Raw genomic sequence first — 15,155 nt, forward strand, 5'->3', positions numbered from 1 at the left:
CGGAATGAGTAAAACCTCGGCTACTTCAAATTAAGGATAAAACCTCAATTCAGAGGTACAGGTCAAGGGGGCAACTTGTACTGATTTGTGAGGTGGATAAGATATTGCAGGAAGAAATGCTTTTAAAGTAGTCACTCCCACGGGTAAGGTTACTACGAGCCGCAGGTGTGACCAGCATGCAGAGGGTGTTAAGTGCGTGGCGCAAGACGCGTAGGGCGTCCGCTAAAGAGGGTCACGAGGTGCCTTGTGTGTCGTGTAAAGCTGCTGTATCTTATATGAATTATTGACGCTAGATTTGGGCCTTGGCTGCGAAAACAGGAGTTGCAAGATGTTTTGACGAAGCTGCGCAAGCTCGGTCGGCGTGCAACGCTAGAGGAGGTGTGCTGCAAGCTGCAAGCTGAAACGATATATTTTGCCGTGCGACTAACGCTGGGTGCTCTTGATTTAGTTCAAGGAGTCGCCGCTGGTGGCCAAACTAAACTCCCCCATTCAGTTTCATGGATTGGGCAACATGATCTACAACAACTCGAACGAAAACGATGAGGAGGTGCAGAAGGCGCTACACGTGTGGAAGATCGCTATGGACAAGGTAAGCGCGAAGTTAATGCAGTATTTCGCTATAGTGTATTTTAATGGGTTGCGTGTAGGGAAGTGAGAAGGCCAAGTTTAGCTATGCCTTGTGCTTGAAAAAAGGCATCGGTAAGGCATGCTAGGCAAAGACCGCAATACCGTACGCTTGAAAATAACAAATTCATCACTGTAGGCTTTCCGAAGAAGGATGCGGCGAGTGCTACCAAGTATTTTAAGGAGGTAAAGAAGATTAACTTAACGTACGCTGTTTCTAGCTTACAGACTTAACCTCTTTTTTTTCAGTTAGCCTCATCTGGACATGGATGGGGGTCATTCGCTTATGCCGACGCCTTGAACAATGGTGAAGGCACACGCAAGAACGTGGAAAAGATATTCGAGCTGTACAAGAAATGCGCTGAAGCAGGCATCCCTCCGGCTTTCATAAATGTTTCCAACATGTACACTTCAGGTACGGGAACGAATAAGGTATGCATGAGTCGTGCACTAGAAGTTTCGATTGAACTTTGCACAAGTAACTGATATCGTGTTGCAGAACGAACAAGAGGCATTAAAGTGGCTCATCAAAGCTGCTGAGGCCGGTGATCCGACTGCTAAATCCCGGTTGGGTGAGTACTACTCACATGGTAAGGGTGGCGTGCAGAAGAACCAGGCTCGCGCTGTCCAGTACTACAAGGAAGCCGCGAGTGCTGGCATCATTTTGGCGCAGTTCAACCTTGGTTATCTCTTCCTTACTGGAGACGGAGTGCCGCACGACCCATTGCAAGCTGAGGCTCTCTTTCGTAAGGCTGCTGAGAAAAATTTCGTGATGGCCATGGTCAACCTTGCCCAGATGTATCGCACCGGGTACGGCGAGGTGCCAAAGGACCTGGAAACAGCGCGCAAGTGGCTAGAATTGGCTTCTCCGCACGATCCGAATGCTAAGGAGCTGCTGAAGGCGATGACGGAGTCAAAAGATGCTAAGCAGGAAATTGCCGCCAACAATTGATGCAGCGCTACGGTTTTGATTAAATTTCTTACTTCTTCTATCTACCACATAGTAGTTCAATTGTCTACAGACTGAAGACGGACACGAATGCCTGGATCGTGCACACAGTGCACACTATGGAGCTGATCGCAAGGATGATCCAGGCCGTGAGTTTGCGGCGGTCTGTGTTAGGCTTCTCACGTCGGATGCACACGTAGGACACGCATGGTAAGACGTACGAGATCAGGAGCCCAACAGTGGAGCCCATGAGATTCCAAACAACATCCACGCCTGGCGAAAGGAGCGCGATCGTGATGACACCGGTCATGATACCGACGGTGAGTAACACGTGCACAATGGTTGACTGGTACCTCCCCCGTGCGTTAGCACTAGAAGCTACGTTACCATTGGACGGCAAGAGTGCGGTGCCCTCGCTCATAGTCTCTCCTTCGTTCTCTGAATCACTCGAATCGGGTGCATCGTACACTTTGGCACGTGTACGCATGTAGCTGCGAACGATCTTAGCAAGACGAAGCAGGTTGGCGCGACAGGGCTGGATGATGAGCGGCAAGCTCAGTTGAATGGTGACAAGTAGTCCCAGTCGTCCGAGGTTCACAAGCGGATCGTTGTCACTGAAGTTATTCAGGATATCGCCTTGAACGCCACCATGTTGTTGGAAGGCGAACAGGTATCCCATGACACCGACCAAAATGTAGAATAGCCACGTGGAGAACATCGTAGACGCCACGATCTTCTTTAGACGGTGACGCGTGGGCTTGTGCAGCTCACGATACACTGGCAACACATTAAAGTGGCAGAGGAACGACACTGAGATGATGGGGAACGCATACACGGCATCTGCCCAGCTGTCGGGTGTCAGCTTGATGGGGATCTGTGATTCTTCCTGGGCGTCAAGACGGCTGAACGTAGCGTCTGCTGCTCGGACCGTGATAGCAATTGCCAGCACCAGCACGGACACGAGACTGAAGATGGAGGTAAAGCGCAACGCGTCCATGGAGCGCGCTAGGAGCGCCGGCGACACGAGCAGCACGCAGATGATTGTCATAACGTTCTGCTCCGCCTCAGAAAGCGGTCGATTGTAGAGGAAACTCGCACCAAGTGAGCCCACTAGGTCTTTGGTGAGAATGACGTATGCCACAAGCGTAAGGAGCGTGAGCACCACGAGTAACACAACGGTGATGCGACCAGCCCGTGCGCCCAACGCCTTGCGCACCACTTCTTCGTATGAGGCCGCGCTACCGCGACGACTGCAGCTCACAATGACGTAGAGGCTGAAAGTAGAGGCGGAGGCAGCAATGACCATGAAGATAAGCGCGACAACGAGACCGCACTTGTCGAAGGCGAAGGGCAGCGACAAAATGCCGCCGCCGATGATCGTGCTCACAAGATTGAAGATAGCAGATGGCGCCGTGGCAGTGCGCGTGGTGGCATGCGGCCCTGGGCTAAAGAACTCGTGGCTACCGCGGTTACGTTCATAGCGGTACACACCCGTGTTGATCATACTACCCTGCGAAGACGGCGGAGCGGACATCTCAATCTCGCGAAGAGGCGGCGGAATGATGAATGAACTGATTCTACGTACGTGCAAATGGATGTTTGGCCAATCAGCGGCAGATTTTTAGATTGTACTTCGTATGAAGAGAAAAAATAGTAAAGCTATTAATAGTAGCCTAACCATCATGGTGGAACACACCTAAAGAAAATGTGATAATGAGGCGCCTCGACGGCTCGTTTTGAGGAAGCGATTGCAAAGCGAGCATGTAGACCCGTCTACTAGTGATGAGGAAGACACAGGAGGTTCGGCAGTTCGTAGACGGCGTGGTGGAGGATTGTTTGCTACGAGACGTGGTGGCACTGCAGAGAACGAGTATGCTCTCGAGAAGGTGTGGGCTAAGCGCTGAATTAATGAGGCTACATTCTATCTGGTGCAGTGGGAAGAATTCCATGAACTGACCTGGGAACCTGTAGCCAACATTCCGTGGCTAGCGGTTCGTGGCTTTTCGTCAACATGGCTACAGTTGCTTCAACTTGTTAGCTCCTATGGCGATTGACCTTGCTTTGCAGTTGGAATTGCGCCTTGAAAGGCTCTTCACGGGGCTCCCACGGGCCTGTGGCGAAGAGTGTGAAAGAGCGTCCCGCTGCAATGGAGACGATAGGCCCCACGCCGTATCCTCGAAAGCTTCCACGGTCTACCACCCCAGGTTCGGCAAAATCTGTATCGCCGATTTCGGACCCTTTGCGGCCTAGACAACCTGAAGCGTTTTGGCCCCACGTATACAGGTTTCCGTCGACAGCTAAGGCACAGCTGTGGTGAGAAGATGTCGTGATGGTGTGGCAGCGAATGTGGCGGTGCCGTAGTGTTGGAAGGCAGGCTATAATGGATACGAGTGAGCCTTTATTGCATTCGGATCAAAGCAAAATGAAGCAGCCTACTTGGTAGTGCCGCAAACTTCTGGTTGCCCAGGCCGAGCTGCACAAGAGCAAAGAAACCTTTAAACAGAAAGCCCACTTTGCAAGACTGCTGAAAGTGCAGGAGCCAACCTGTCCTTGAAGGCCGCTCCCAAATGCGTACACAAATCCACCCCTGCTGTCATTGTTACTCGTTGCGGAGACTCCGAAAGCTCTTCGATGAGCCTCCATAGGGAATATTTCCTCTTGTTCATGTGCAATGCATAGTGTGTGCCAGCTGCCGCAGCTTACGTCCAACACAACGTGATTCTCAAGAGCGCTTACTAGTTGTGGATGGCAAGAGTCGTCGTTGCTGCCGAGTCCAAGACGGCCACCGTCACCGCAGCCAAAGGTGAAGAGCTGGCCTTCAGCGGATACAACTGCAGTATGCACGGCTCCACAGGAGACTCGCCTGATCCATTTACTATGCAATGCTTCTACTATTGTCGGAGTCGGAAAGCACAGCTGCAAGTGCTTATCTTTCACTCCAGCGCGTCTAGATTCTCCCAAGCCAAGTTGACCACTCCAACAGCTTCCCCAAGTGTACAACCTTCCTTTGTCGGTGATCGCCGCAGTGTGGGTGTTGCCTACACTGACCGTAACAATGTGCGTACTATGCAGCACTGCTACGTGGACTGGTTCCTCAGTTACAGCCTTGCCGCCATATTCGCAAGTATTAGTCCCCAACTCGCCATACTTGCCTCTGCCCCACGTAAAGCATTCACCCTTCTCACTGGTCATAGCAACGTGTCCAGCAGTCCGACCACATGCGATGTGTATGAGGTGCCTACTCGACAGACTCGAGATTAACCTTGGAGATAAAAAGATTGCACCACCTGCACCACGCGCACTGTCGTTTTTGCTCTGATCCTCTTTCCGCTTCTGTATCTTTGGTAGATTCGTCTTCGCAGTGGCCTCATCAAAAATGGCACGTCCACCACCGCCCCATGCAAACACTTGTTCTTCTTTGGTACGGGCAAACGCAAAGTTTGCGTCAAAGCCCTTCAATACGCATGCAAATACACAGCGTGAGCACACTACGATTTTGGTAATTTAAATTTCTCTACATAAGCTATAAAGCCTACCGAGTATACGTTAGTGACGTGTGCTCCACGAAAGGTTTCAATCTCCGTAGGGATATCACAGGCACGGCGGTGACCCAATCCAAGCTCTCCATTGTTATTGGACCCAAAAGCAAATACACGTCCAGAAGCTTTGATAGAACAGCAAGCGTCGTTAAGGGATGCAACCACAAAGCATACCAAATTTGGACTAACCTAGAATTGCGTCCTGTTTAAGCTCAAGCAAACGCTGTTCTTCGAGACGAGCAACAATTTCAGGCTCATACACCCAGTCTTGGATTCGAGTGACCAACTCCAATTTCTTGCCGTCAGTGGGTAGATCTAAGAGCGCGCATGCTGCGTCTAACTCGTCCTTGCGCCACCCAAACACGTCAGCTTCTCGCCAGAAATCCCGCGTCTTCGGTAAGCTTCGGATCGCCACGCCCTGCACAAAAAATGTAAGCCAAAGGTATACTTGACTCCATACTACACACCTCGTACGAAGGCAATTGCTCGCGGCTCCAGATGCGCTCGCGCTCCTGTGGGTCAGAGAGTCGAGCGATCCGAGCCTTCCGTCGAACACTTTCTCTTTTGTTCTCTTCGTTCCGTCCCAGTTCGTCCTTCTCTAGTCTCATTTGAGCGTGCAGATCATCTTGCAACGCGTCCAGTAGCTTCATCGCACGCTGCTCGCGTATCCGCTCCATAATTCTTGTTGTGTCTTTTCGTACATTTGTTTCCATGGTGTGGTGCACGCAAATACCAATGAACTCGCTTGGTCTCGAGTATGGCTCATCATCCGACGAAGCCGACGAGCGTGCACGCCCAGTGTCACCGCCTCAGACTCAGGTTGTCGCTGTTGATGCCCCATCAGTTAAAGTTTCAGTAGTAGAACCTACCGCTAAAGCTAATGATGCTCCGGCCAAGCCAATCGAAGAACCTGTCGAATCCAATAAAGCAGTAGACTCCGCTGCGATCACTGGACCGGATATGTCAATGGACGACGAGGATCTGGAGGCGATGCTCTTGCGTGCTGGCATCCCGCCGGCAACTGCTCCGCTAGCTGATGATAATGAGACGCAGCAACGTATCGAGAAGTTCTTGCGGGTGCAGCGTGAAAGAGGGCAGGATTTCCAGACAACGTTGCAGGACAAAAAGGAAGTGCGAAACCCCTATATCCTCGAGAAGGTGGTCGAATACTTTGGTATCGACGAGCTGCAGTCTAACTTCCCTCCTGATGTATTCAACCCCCATGGCTTACCACTGCACGAGTTTGCTGATGTGTTGGCTTTGGAACAGAAGAAGCGCGCAGACGCTCGAGCGCAACGCCAACTCCAGCAGCAACGGGGCGGCGCCGATCCTCGCCAGATTCATTTTGTATTTTCCAACTCATTCAGCAAGCCATGATAAGTTTTTCTACCGGTTAAATAACTAGACAGTTGCCACGGCTGCAGCTTTATTTCGCTCGATTTGACCGCGGCCTTTGCCAAGACCTCTACTACGTCCGTGAACTGCTGCGTCTTGAAGTTTTAAAAGATCTTCCTGGCGAGTCATCAGCTCTTGTTTCATGCCTGCGATTCTGCTTTCTGAAGCGCTCAGCGTCGCATCCATTCGCGCTAGTTGCTCGTCCGCTGCTTTTTTCGCTCCTCCCCACTTTGCAGTCTTTCCTCGATCACGGGCAAACACGTAGCGCTGGGTCTCAAGATCTGCAAGTGCTTGACGACAGTGTAACAACTCACGTTTCAGATTTTCGCATGCTGTCGTCTCCTTTCGGAAATCAAGTTTGAGCTGCTCGGCATTGCTGCAATGCATGCAAGGCAGAGGTAATGTGTGCGCCTGGCATCTTGAAGCCAGTGCCGTCGTGTCAATAACGTGGAGATCTAACGGGTGTGCATAGCGACATCGCCCTAGTTTTTGAACGTTAATGCAGATTCCGCGTTGCCTGAACGAAGGGCAAATCGGTCGCTCAGGTGCAGCTGGTGATAAAGTATCAGGCTGATCTGGATTGCTACTTTTCACTGTGGTGATGGTACTTTTCTTCTGTCCGTTGTTCGGGTAAAGCGCTCGTGTCTGATCGATCCTGGAAAATAGTTTCTCTAGTGGAATATGAGAACATGGAGGAAGTAGGGTGCACTTGGGGCAGCGACGAAGTGGTTTGCTCATCTGGATAATTGAAAGGGGAAATGGCGGTACGGCAGGTGAACTCATGCTAAATGTCGGCTGGCAAACTTTCATCACGTTGGCTTGGCTGATGAAGTATTGTTTGAGGAAAACTTCGTGTAGTTTCTCCATAGAGGGTACCAACTTAAACGAGCAAATTTTTGCAAGCGCTTCAAGCCCTTCTCGTGTGTATCCAATCTAAAACAATAATCTCCAAGTGAGCACCAGAACGATGAAAAAGACAAAAAAATGGCATGCGTCTTACCCGTTCTTGTTTGCATATTAGCAGCAGTTTCGTTCGGACGAGATCAGCTGACAAAGGACGCAAAGGCACAGTCATGGATTGAGTCCTTATTTGCTCGGCAAGCTTGTTTGCATCGGGACGCACAAGCAGAATCACAAAAACTCTTTTCAGATTCGCTTCTGCAAGCAGAGGAAGAAAGAAATGCTGCTGCGTGCTAGGAGTAACACTATGGAAGAGGTAGCAGTAAATCATAAGCTGGTTCATCAAGCAAGCCATAGAAACCAGGACTAATGTAAGCACCTACCTTTCGAATCGTTCAATGATTAGAAATGATGGAGCACCAGCTTTCGAGGCATCAAGGCGCTTGACTGCGTCTTCTAGTTTGCTCTGTAGCACTTTATCGCTGCAGTAGAAACATCACACAAACAATGTTTAGCGTAGATCGACATAGAAAGGAGGAAATCTTACGCAAAGACGCTAGCGTTGAGCGAGAAGAAGCGGCACGGTTGCTCAAATGTCGCTGTCTGAAGCGTTTTACGAAGGATACCAGTAAATGAGGCCTTACCAGTGGAATGTCCTCCCTAAGTAGTATAAGGATAAAGCCTCAACTAGCTTTGATAAGAGTGCGAAGACAACCTTACGCTGATAAGGAAGTTGGTGAGCGCGGGTGCAGTGTCGGTGTCTATTCTACTAATGACTGCACGAATGCAAGCAACTGCCGCTGGATTGTCCAAGAATCTCTCAATGTCGCCGGGTACTAGACGCTTCTTCCTATGGATCAAGTCAGATGCTGTTACATTGATCTATAACACGTGGAGCATTGCAAACTCGTTACACAACCATTCCGATGCGGAGTCAAACGGCAAACTCGGGCAGCGCGGCTTCGATGGAGGCGAAAACGAGTGATAGAGTGCGTCGAGCTTCGTCCAGAACCCGAATGAGACTCGCCAGTTCGGCTTCTCCGGCTTCGGCTGCTGCTGTGTTCCCGGCCTCGAGCTGCTGCTGACAGTGGACATCCTGGTCGGAGCAAAGCCAAAAGCCCAAGTTGAAGTTGCCACTCGAAACCTCTCATTTTACATACATACAAGCGTCAATATTTTTCAACGGCCGATGAAAAGGCGTGATGCGATTTGAGAGTTTAAGGTTGCTTATTTTTGCTCAGATCCAACTAAGGTCTCCTCACACGTAAAGATTCAGAAGTGCCCGCCAACATGAGCCTCTTGCCCACTTCCCGCGTGCTTACCAAGCGCGCCGGTGCCTTCATGGCGCCTTTAGCCAGTCGCAACATTTACACGAAGGGCCTGGCCAAGGACATGATGAGCAAATCTTGTTACAATGGCGTTAACTTCATCATTCCCGAGAAGGCGACTGTGTTCGAGGCGCTGAAGCGCATGGCAGGCATTAATTTGGGCTGCCTCGCCGTCAGCAGCGACGATGACAAGTTCGTAGGAATTCTCACGGAGCGAGATTACCTGAAGAAGGTGGAGCTTCAAGGACTCACGGCTAAGGACACACTTGTGAAACAGATCATGACGAACCGTGCACGTCTGACCGTCGCGAAGGAGAACGAGACTCCCAGTCAGCTTATGACCAAGATGCTCTCCAGTGTACGTTTGCTGCAAGTAGTGTGTACTTAAGTGTTGACTCGGATGTATACAATTTTACTTACCTTTTTCAGGATGTTCGCCACCTTCCCGTGGTGAATGACGATGGCAACCTGATCGGCATGCTGTCCATCAAGGACATTGTGCGCGAGATCAACCGCGAGCATGACGCCGATATGGATACGCTCAGTAATTTCGCCATGGGCCACGGCGGTCACTTCGTGCTGGACTAAAATAAAGCCAACACCGACTGCTGCCGAGGAATGAGTTATCCACACACACCTCACTTGATTTACCGGAAGCTGCTGTGCTCATCTCTTTGCTCCTAGCGAACCGAACTCGAGCAATGCTGCGCATTTATCCCGTTTGCATGAGCTGCTGGGCTAGTTAAATCACGAATGCGAGCAGTACAGTTGACCTTGTTTGTGGTGACCTTGTACTTCCGCTCTACTGTAGGTCCTCCAGTCACAGTATAGTACACCATCGAGCTCTCTATTGCGTCGCGACTTTTCACTCGGAACCGGTCGTCCACAAGTACGGTCTGGCTGCTGACTCATCGTCTGCAACTTTTCCTCGGATGATGCATGTGCGCCACCCACCAGCAACGTCGGCGGCATCTTCCTTGGACCAGGGCTCATGCTGCTGAAATGCAAAACACCCCTCGGACTCCGAGCCGGGGTGCGACTACCAACAGCTTGAGCCGGCGCGTTCAACTCCATTACAGCCGCAGCGAACACCAGCGTCGCCTTGGACTTCAGGTAAGGTGGTACCCATGTCGACTCACCTTACTGACTCGTTTCTGTTCAGTTTGAAGCGAGTAGCCAATCAGAAACTCTGTCAGTCATGCTACCACTCTCCGCACGGACACTGCGAGGCTGTCCAAGGTCACTCACTGTACAGTACGCCAACTCCATCAAAAGCCCGAGTCAAGCCCGCCTTCCTCGAGCCGCCCGCTACTACACCGCCCGCTTCGTCGGCATGAGCGAGCGCCATGACGCGGGGCCCGATGCGTTGCTCTCGGACGCGCAGGAAGCGCGGCTGCAGATTGTCGGGTACTTGTCTAGCGCGCTGTCGCTCTCTGGGACGCTCTACGTGCTCGCGCACTTCGGTTACCTGCAATGGTGCAAACCGCGACGACTCGAGACCTTCACTCTGCAGCAGCTGCCTGTCCAGTTCCAGCGGCGTCCGCGCAGCCGCGTGGACTTCATGGACAAACTCGTGCTTGTACTGGCGCTCTTCGATCTCGTTACTATTGCAGCACGTGCCGTCGGGCGCAGTGTCGTGCATAACTACGCTCTCTGTCGAGCTCAAGCGGCCATCACACAGGCGGGAAACCTTGCCAGTTGCATCTGGATCTGCTGTATGGCCTTCAATCTCTACCGCTGGATCGCAGGAGGCGAGTCGGACGCCACACGACAAAGAAGATTTCCTTTATTCTTGGCTGTCGCAGTGGTTCCAGGAGCAGGCTTCGTCGTCTTCCACCTCATGAGTATGATAAAGGAGAGCAGATTTTCTAAAACGTGTACTTACGGGTTGTGCCGTGTTGTCCAATGGTAGCAAACAAATACGGCGACGCGACGTTCTACTGCTGGTTTGACGAGATCCGCTACATGTTTCTCAACTTCTATCTCTTCTATCTACTCATGATTGTATTCAACTTCGTGCTACTTGCGCTTATCCACTTTAACATGAAGCAGCGAGTGGCAAGGTGCGGTGTAGTATTCACGGTACCCACTAACCCCTGTATTAACTCTTATTGACGATAATTATGCCAGCAGACATGATACAGTGGAGGCCGATACGTCGTCCATGCTGATTCGTCGCAAGTTGCTGCTCTACATTCTCGTTTTTATTGCTCATCGCACGCCAATGATGATCTACCGCAGTAAGTTCGTCTTGTTCGTCATTGCTGCTTAGAAAGTGGAGAGTTGTAATGTTGTACTGTATTCAAAGTCTTTGAGGCTGGTGGCATGGACAACTTAAGTGTAGGCCTCGTCATGCAGGTGATCCAAGATCTAAACGGGTTTTCTAACTCGATCGTTTACGGTGGGATTTGTCGAAGACGTACCAAGGAGGTACCACCGCCGCGCGAGTGTGAGGCCGAGAGCGTTTCGTCGCCAACTGAAAGCATTATGGGTGGCTACGCTGTCAAGAAGCGTCCTACCGTCACAGAGGACGAGCACGACTCCATAGCCCGTCCGTCTGCGAGGATCGGAACTGCCTTGACGCAAGCAGGTCGTAAGATTTCGTGTGAGTCGGACAGTGGAGAGTCCAGTGTGGATAAGTGTGTTCATCCTCGCAAAGCCCAGGAAGATCACAACTACAGCTGTCGCACCTGGCACCAACGACTGCAAAAGCGCTTCTCGTTGCACTATCCAACTCAATCGTCTGCCCCAGTAGAGCCCAAGAAAATTGCCATCTTTGCGTCCACCTTCAACATGGGCGAGAAAGATGTCAATGAAAGTGAACTGGTAACACTGAACTCTGTAATAATTGTAGGCGGTGTCATCTCAACTAATTGCTTACTGAACATGTGGTGTATCTGCAGCGTGAGTGGATTCCATTAGGACAAGATGTTTATGTGATCGGTGCTCAAGAGTGCATGGATCTAGCAGACTTACAGATCAAGATCTTACGTCATCTTGTCTCAGGGTCTACTAGCAAGTACGTGCACTACTCGCGCGAGATCGGCAAGCGAGCTACCGCGTTGGGTTATCATGGCTACATTGCGCTCTGCATTTTTGTACGAGCGACAGCTGTAGCGTCAGGCCGCTTCCGTATGCCTCATAGACAGAGCAGCAACAAGAACGCTCAAGAAGTATTTCGCGGCAAGTCCTTGCTCCTGTTTGGCCGCGCATCCAACAAAGGAGCTGTTGGCATGTCGTTCCGCTTCGACGATACGTCGTTTGCGTTCGTAACATGCCACTTGGCATCCGATTCCTCAAGTTTAAAACGAGCCAAGCGCAAGAAAAGCTCCAACGCAATCTTGAAATGTGGCGACAGTTCCGGAGACTTCAGCTACAGCGGAAAATCGCGGAGAAGTGGCGGAGACAGCGGTGGCAGCAAAACTTCAGTATTTGATGGACTGACAATAGAGGCACATCAGCCGCCGTCGAAAGTGGAGCGACGCAACCGAGACGCGATGGAAATCCTGCAGCAGCTGTACTTGGACGAAGAGGACTATGGCTTTGGGTTTCCGCATCTACACCACCACAGTTTTATTCTGGGAGATCTCAACTATCGCATGACACGCAAAGCAACGACACCGATGGACATGCTCGACCTCCTTGTGAATGCCGGGACGGAGCATCATCATCCGTCCGAAGATGTTTACACCATGGTATTGTCGTCACCATCTTCTCCAGCGATCCTTCAAACATCGGATGAAGGAGACTTTCGACAATGTATAACGCCCAAAGAGCAGAGTCCAACACCAGTCGTGACAGCACGAAGAAACCACCGGTACGCCAGGGGACGTGCACGTACATCAATAAGCAATAGCGGCAGTAGTTCGGCACCGTTCCTACTACGAACACTGGTCGAAGAACACGACGAACTGTACCAGTTGTGCCGCTCTCAACAGCTTTTCCACGGCTTTCAGGAAAGCGAGATCACTTTCTTCCCAACGTTTCGCCGTATTCGAGGACAAGCTCTGCGAGACCCACTTGATGCGATCTCCTTTCAGCAGAATTACTCACTTGTAGCCACTCACGGTGGCTACCGCGTACCATCCTACACAGATCGTATACTTTACAGCTCGCTAGCTGGAATGAGGGACTCACTGCGCTGCTTATCTTACGATTCTTGTGAGGCTGTGACCTCGTCGGACCACAAGCCAGTATCAGCCTGCTTCGAGGTGGCGTTGTTGACTTCACCTCAGAAAGCTTCTCCAGCAGCCCTATTAGCAGAGGACTCTCAATGGAACGCGAACTCGACAGACGCCAACCCAATGATCCTTCGCACTGATCGTACTCTGTCATCTGCACGGATGAAAGACGTCCCTGGTGCGTGCGAACTCCGTATACGGATCGAATTTCGCTCTATTCATTGGATCGATGCACTCGACTCGGCGCTATTCGATCGTGCTGAGCACGTGGAATTTGGCTTTCTGTTCCCACTGCCATGTGAAGATGTATTTGCGCATCAACGTAAACTGCATGAAGTAGCAGAGCACTTGACGTTTGGCGGGACTGATAGCGGCAACTCGGGTGGCATGGGGTTTGCCTCGACCATGACGCCCACCTCCAATTTCCACACCCTAAAGTGGCACGAGTTCGTTAATGGTGGTCTACGATACCACACCATGGCAGGTGCATTAGGTCGCAAGCACGTCGCTGTGGTGCTTCGCTCATTACGTCGAGGACGCACATTGTCCAAGACGTCGTCCGCTTCACGGTTACTTGGCGGTAGCTGCTCGTTGTCTCCGCACACGAGCAATAACTCGATCGCCTCCACGTGCTCCCCGACACCACACAACAGCTCGGTAGGTTCGTCCTCTTCCTTCTCTTCAGAAAAGTTTTTTGGCCATGGCACGTTTTGCGCCGAGGGGATGGCCAAGAAACGTGATGTGTGTGTACCGCTAACACTTGGGGGAAGACTGCTGGGGCGTCTTCAACTGCGGGTTTCGTTGCAAACGCGTCAAAAGAAATGACAGCTGTGTGCGGCGGAAAAATGTCCTAGGTAGCACCGCTCTGCGATGTTTTGTTTGTACAGTATGGAAGTCGAGCATGGAGTTGTATGGATACAGTCTGAACGAGCAGCGACTACGAAATGCAAATTGTTAGCTCATCACCACTTGACAAAGTGACAAAAAGCTATGGATACTACGTACCGGTAGTACATCCATGGACACGTAATCGTGATGACCACCACCAACCGTACCGTACAAGGCGGACCGAGCATAGCAAAACCCGGATAGCAAGCGCAGAGCGCGCAAAATACCCGTCACGTGTTCCTCGAAAGAAGCCACACGAAGCAGTACTTCGTCTCAGGCTTTAGATCTGGTCAATCTCCCCATTGCTGCTTTGCATCGCTTTTTTTAAAGCCATCCTACCCGCAGAATTGCGTAAGCCGTTGAGTTCTGTCTTTCTGAAGCTGTACATGCTCACTATAAACGCCAGAAAAAGTGAGATTCGTCCTTTGTAGTCTGCACGTGCATTAAACACCACACTATTAATAATAAGTCCGTTGGGTTAACACCTGTAACGCTAGGCCGTGCGAAAACTTCGACATTGCTTGACTCGCTCGGGTCCTTGTTTTGCCGGTATTGCCGCTATAAGAATAGTGATACCCTTCGAGGGCCTTGCGGCAAGATATAAGTCTGACGTTGCGTCCGGTTGCGTCCGGTTGCGACCTGGCTAGCAGATGCACAACCTGTTGCAGCACTCCAACGTTGAAGCCCGGTGTATATGCTTGGGTACAGCCTTATCGCTTACAGCCGTAAGAAAGCACTATGGTGGAAGCATCGAAGGCGAAATTACCGCGGGGTCCGTGAACTATTGCACTGTACAATCTCTTACCAAAAGTAGTGCCTCATCATTTGTTTTGACGCGGAGGACCGTTGTGTTTTACCGAGTTTGCTGTCGCGCGGCTGAAGAAAACCTGCTTATGGGTGGACTATATGGATATTATAGAAGCGCATATTCGCGAGCGTTACGGCGAGTGCATAGACACGCTTAGCGTATCCCGGCGCGAGCGACACGCACTTCAATGAGACGCAAGTGTGACTTTCTGTGACATAAAACAAAAAAATACCATAATCCAGTAGACACGGTACCTAAGTACACTGTACATGATCGGAAGTGAACAAAACCTTCAGTATTTGCAACATGCTGCTGAATATTACCCTGTTCATCATGCCTTCCAATTTATTTCAGGTAAAAGGTAAAACCTGCAGCAGTAGTAGTACGGATATCGTCGATAGCTGCGTATGCTTTTTTTCGAGCATGATACTTAACTTTTTAAGCTGTATAAATTTTGCCGTAATAATCGTTTTAGAACCAAGACGTGATTTATGATAGTCAAGATAGAACTATTTGCAACAATATGAAGGCACCTTTGTGGGA

The 15,155-nt window shown here is 50.8% G+C and overlaps 7 protein-coding genes across 7 annotated transcripts; 4 read left to right on the top strand and 3 right to left on the bottom strand.

The window, feature by feature from the left end:
• Positions 1 to 176: 176 nt before the first annotated feature.
• On the top strand, positions 177 to 1,593 carry PITG_00309 (uncharacterized protein; the record flags this gene model as incomplete). The annotated part of the gene is made up of 7 exons (XM_002908881.1): positions 177 to 248; positions 319 to 378; positions 449 to 589; positions 648 to 699; positions 764 to 810; positions 874 to 1,056; positions 1,124 to 1,593. The coding sequence occupies 7 exons, from the start codon at positions 177 to 179 to the stop codon at positions 1,574 to 1,576; spliced, it is 1,008 nt and encodes a 335-aa protein (XP_002908927.1).
• A 286-nt stretch (positions 1,594 to 1,879) lies between these two features.
• On the bottom strand, positions 1,880 to 4,765 carry PITG_00310 (sodium-coupled neutral amino acid transporter, putative; the record flags this gene model as incomplete). The annotated part of the gene is made up of 7 exons (XM_002908882.1): positions 1,880 to 1,919; positions 2,041 to 3,150; positions 3,531 to 3,588; positions 3,670 to 3,948; positions 4,010 to 4,046; positions 4,277 to 4,404; positions 4,639 to 4,765. 7 exons carry the CDS (start codon positions 4,763 to 4,765, stop codon positions 1,880 to 1,882), a joined length of 1,779 nt encoding a protein of 592 aa, XP_002908928.1.
• A 296-nt stretch (positions 4,766 to 5,061) lies between these two features.
• On the bottom strand, positions 5,062 to 5,789 carry PITG_00311 (uncharacterized protein; the record flags this gene model as incomplete). Its single annotated transcript, XM_002908883.1, has 3 exons — positions 5,062 to 5,087; positions 5,302 to 5,530; positions 5,580 to 5,789. 3 exons carry the CDS (start codon positions 5,787 to 5,789, stop codon positions 5,062 to 5,064), a joined length of 465 nt encoding a protein of 154 aa, XP_002908929.1.
• A 289-nt stretch (positions 5,790 to 6,078) lies between these two features.
• PITG_00312 (uncharacterized protein) lies at positions 6,079 to 6,489 on the top strand (the record flags this gene model as incomplete). Its single annotated transcript, XM_002908884.1, has 1 exon — positions 6,079 to 6,489. One exon carries the CDS (start codon positions 6,079 to 6,081, stop codon positions 6,487 to 6,489), a length of 411 nt encoding a protein of 136 aa, XP_002908930.1.
• Positions 6,490 to 6,513: 24 nt separating this feature from the next.
• PITG_00313 (uncharacterized protein) lies at positions 6,514 to 8,502 on the bottom strand (the record flags this gene model as incomplete). Its single annotated transcript, XM_002908885.1, has 7 exons — positions 6,514 to 7,058; positions 7,116 to 7,440; positions 7,508 to 7,712; positions 7,791 to 7,889; positions 7,955 to 8,067; positions 8,128 to 8,257; positions 8,327 to 8,502. The coding sequence occupies 7 exons, from the start codon at positions 8,500 to 8,502 to the stop codon at positions 6,514 to 6,516; spliced, it is 1,593 nt and encodes a 530-aa protein (XP_002908931.1).
• Positions 8,503 to 8,661: 159 nt separating this feature from the next.
• On the top strand, positions 8,662 to 9,514 carry PITG_00314 (uncharacterized protein; the record flags this gene model as incomplete). The annotated part of the gene is made up of 2 exons (XM_002908886.1): positions 8,662 to 9,093; positions 9,165 to 9,514. 2 exons carry the CDS (start codon positions 8,698 to 8,700, stop codon positions 9,321 to 9,323), a joined length of 555 nt encoding a protein of 184 aa, XP_002908932.1.
• Positions 9,515 to 9,737: 223 nt separating this feature from the next.
• On the top strand, positions 9,738 to 13,889 carry PITG_00315 (uncharacterized protein; the record flags this gene model as incomplete). Its single annotated transcript, XM_002908887.1, has 7 exons — positions 9,738 to 9,848; positions 9,991 to 10,579; positions 10,648 to 10,798; positions 10,866 to 10,979; positions 11,153 to 11,561; positions 11,639 to 13,573; positions 13,875 to 13,889. The coding sequence occupies 7 exons, from the start codon at positions 9,738 to 9,740 to the stop codon at positions 13,887 to 13,889; spliced, it is 3,324 nt and encodes a 1,107-aa protein (XP_002908933.1).
• Between the last annotated feature and the right edge of the window lie 1,266 nt (positions 13,890 to 15,155).

The sequence above is a fragment of the Phytophthora infestans genome, genomic scaffold (assembly GCF_000142945.1).
Source record: "Phytophthora infestans T30-4 supercont1.1 genomic scaffold, whole genome shotgun sequence".
NCBI classification, from domain to species: Eukaryota; Oomycota; class Peronosporomycetes; order Peronosporales; family Peronosporaceae; genus Phytophthora; species Phytophthora infestans.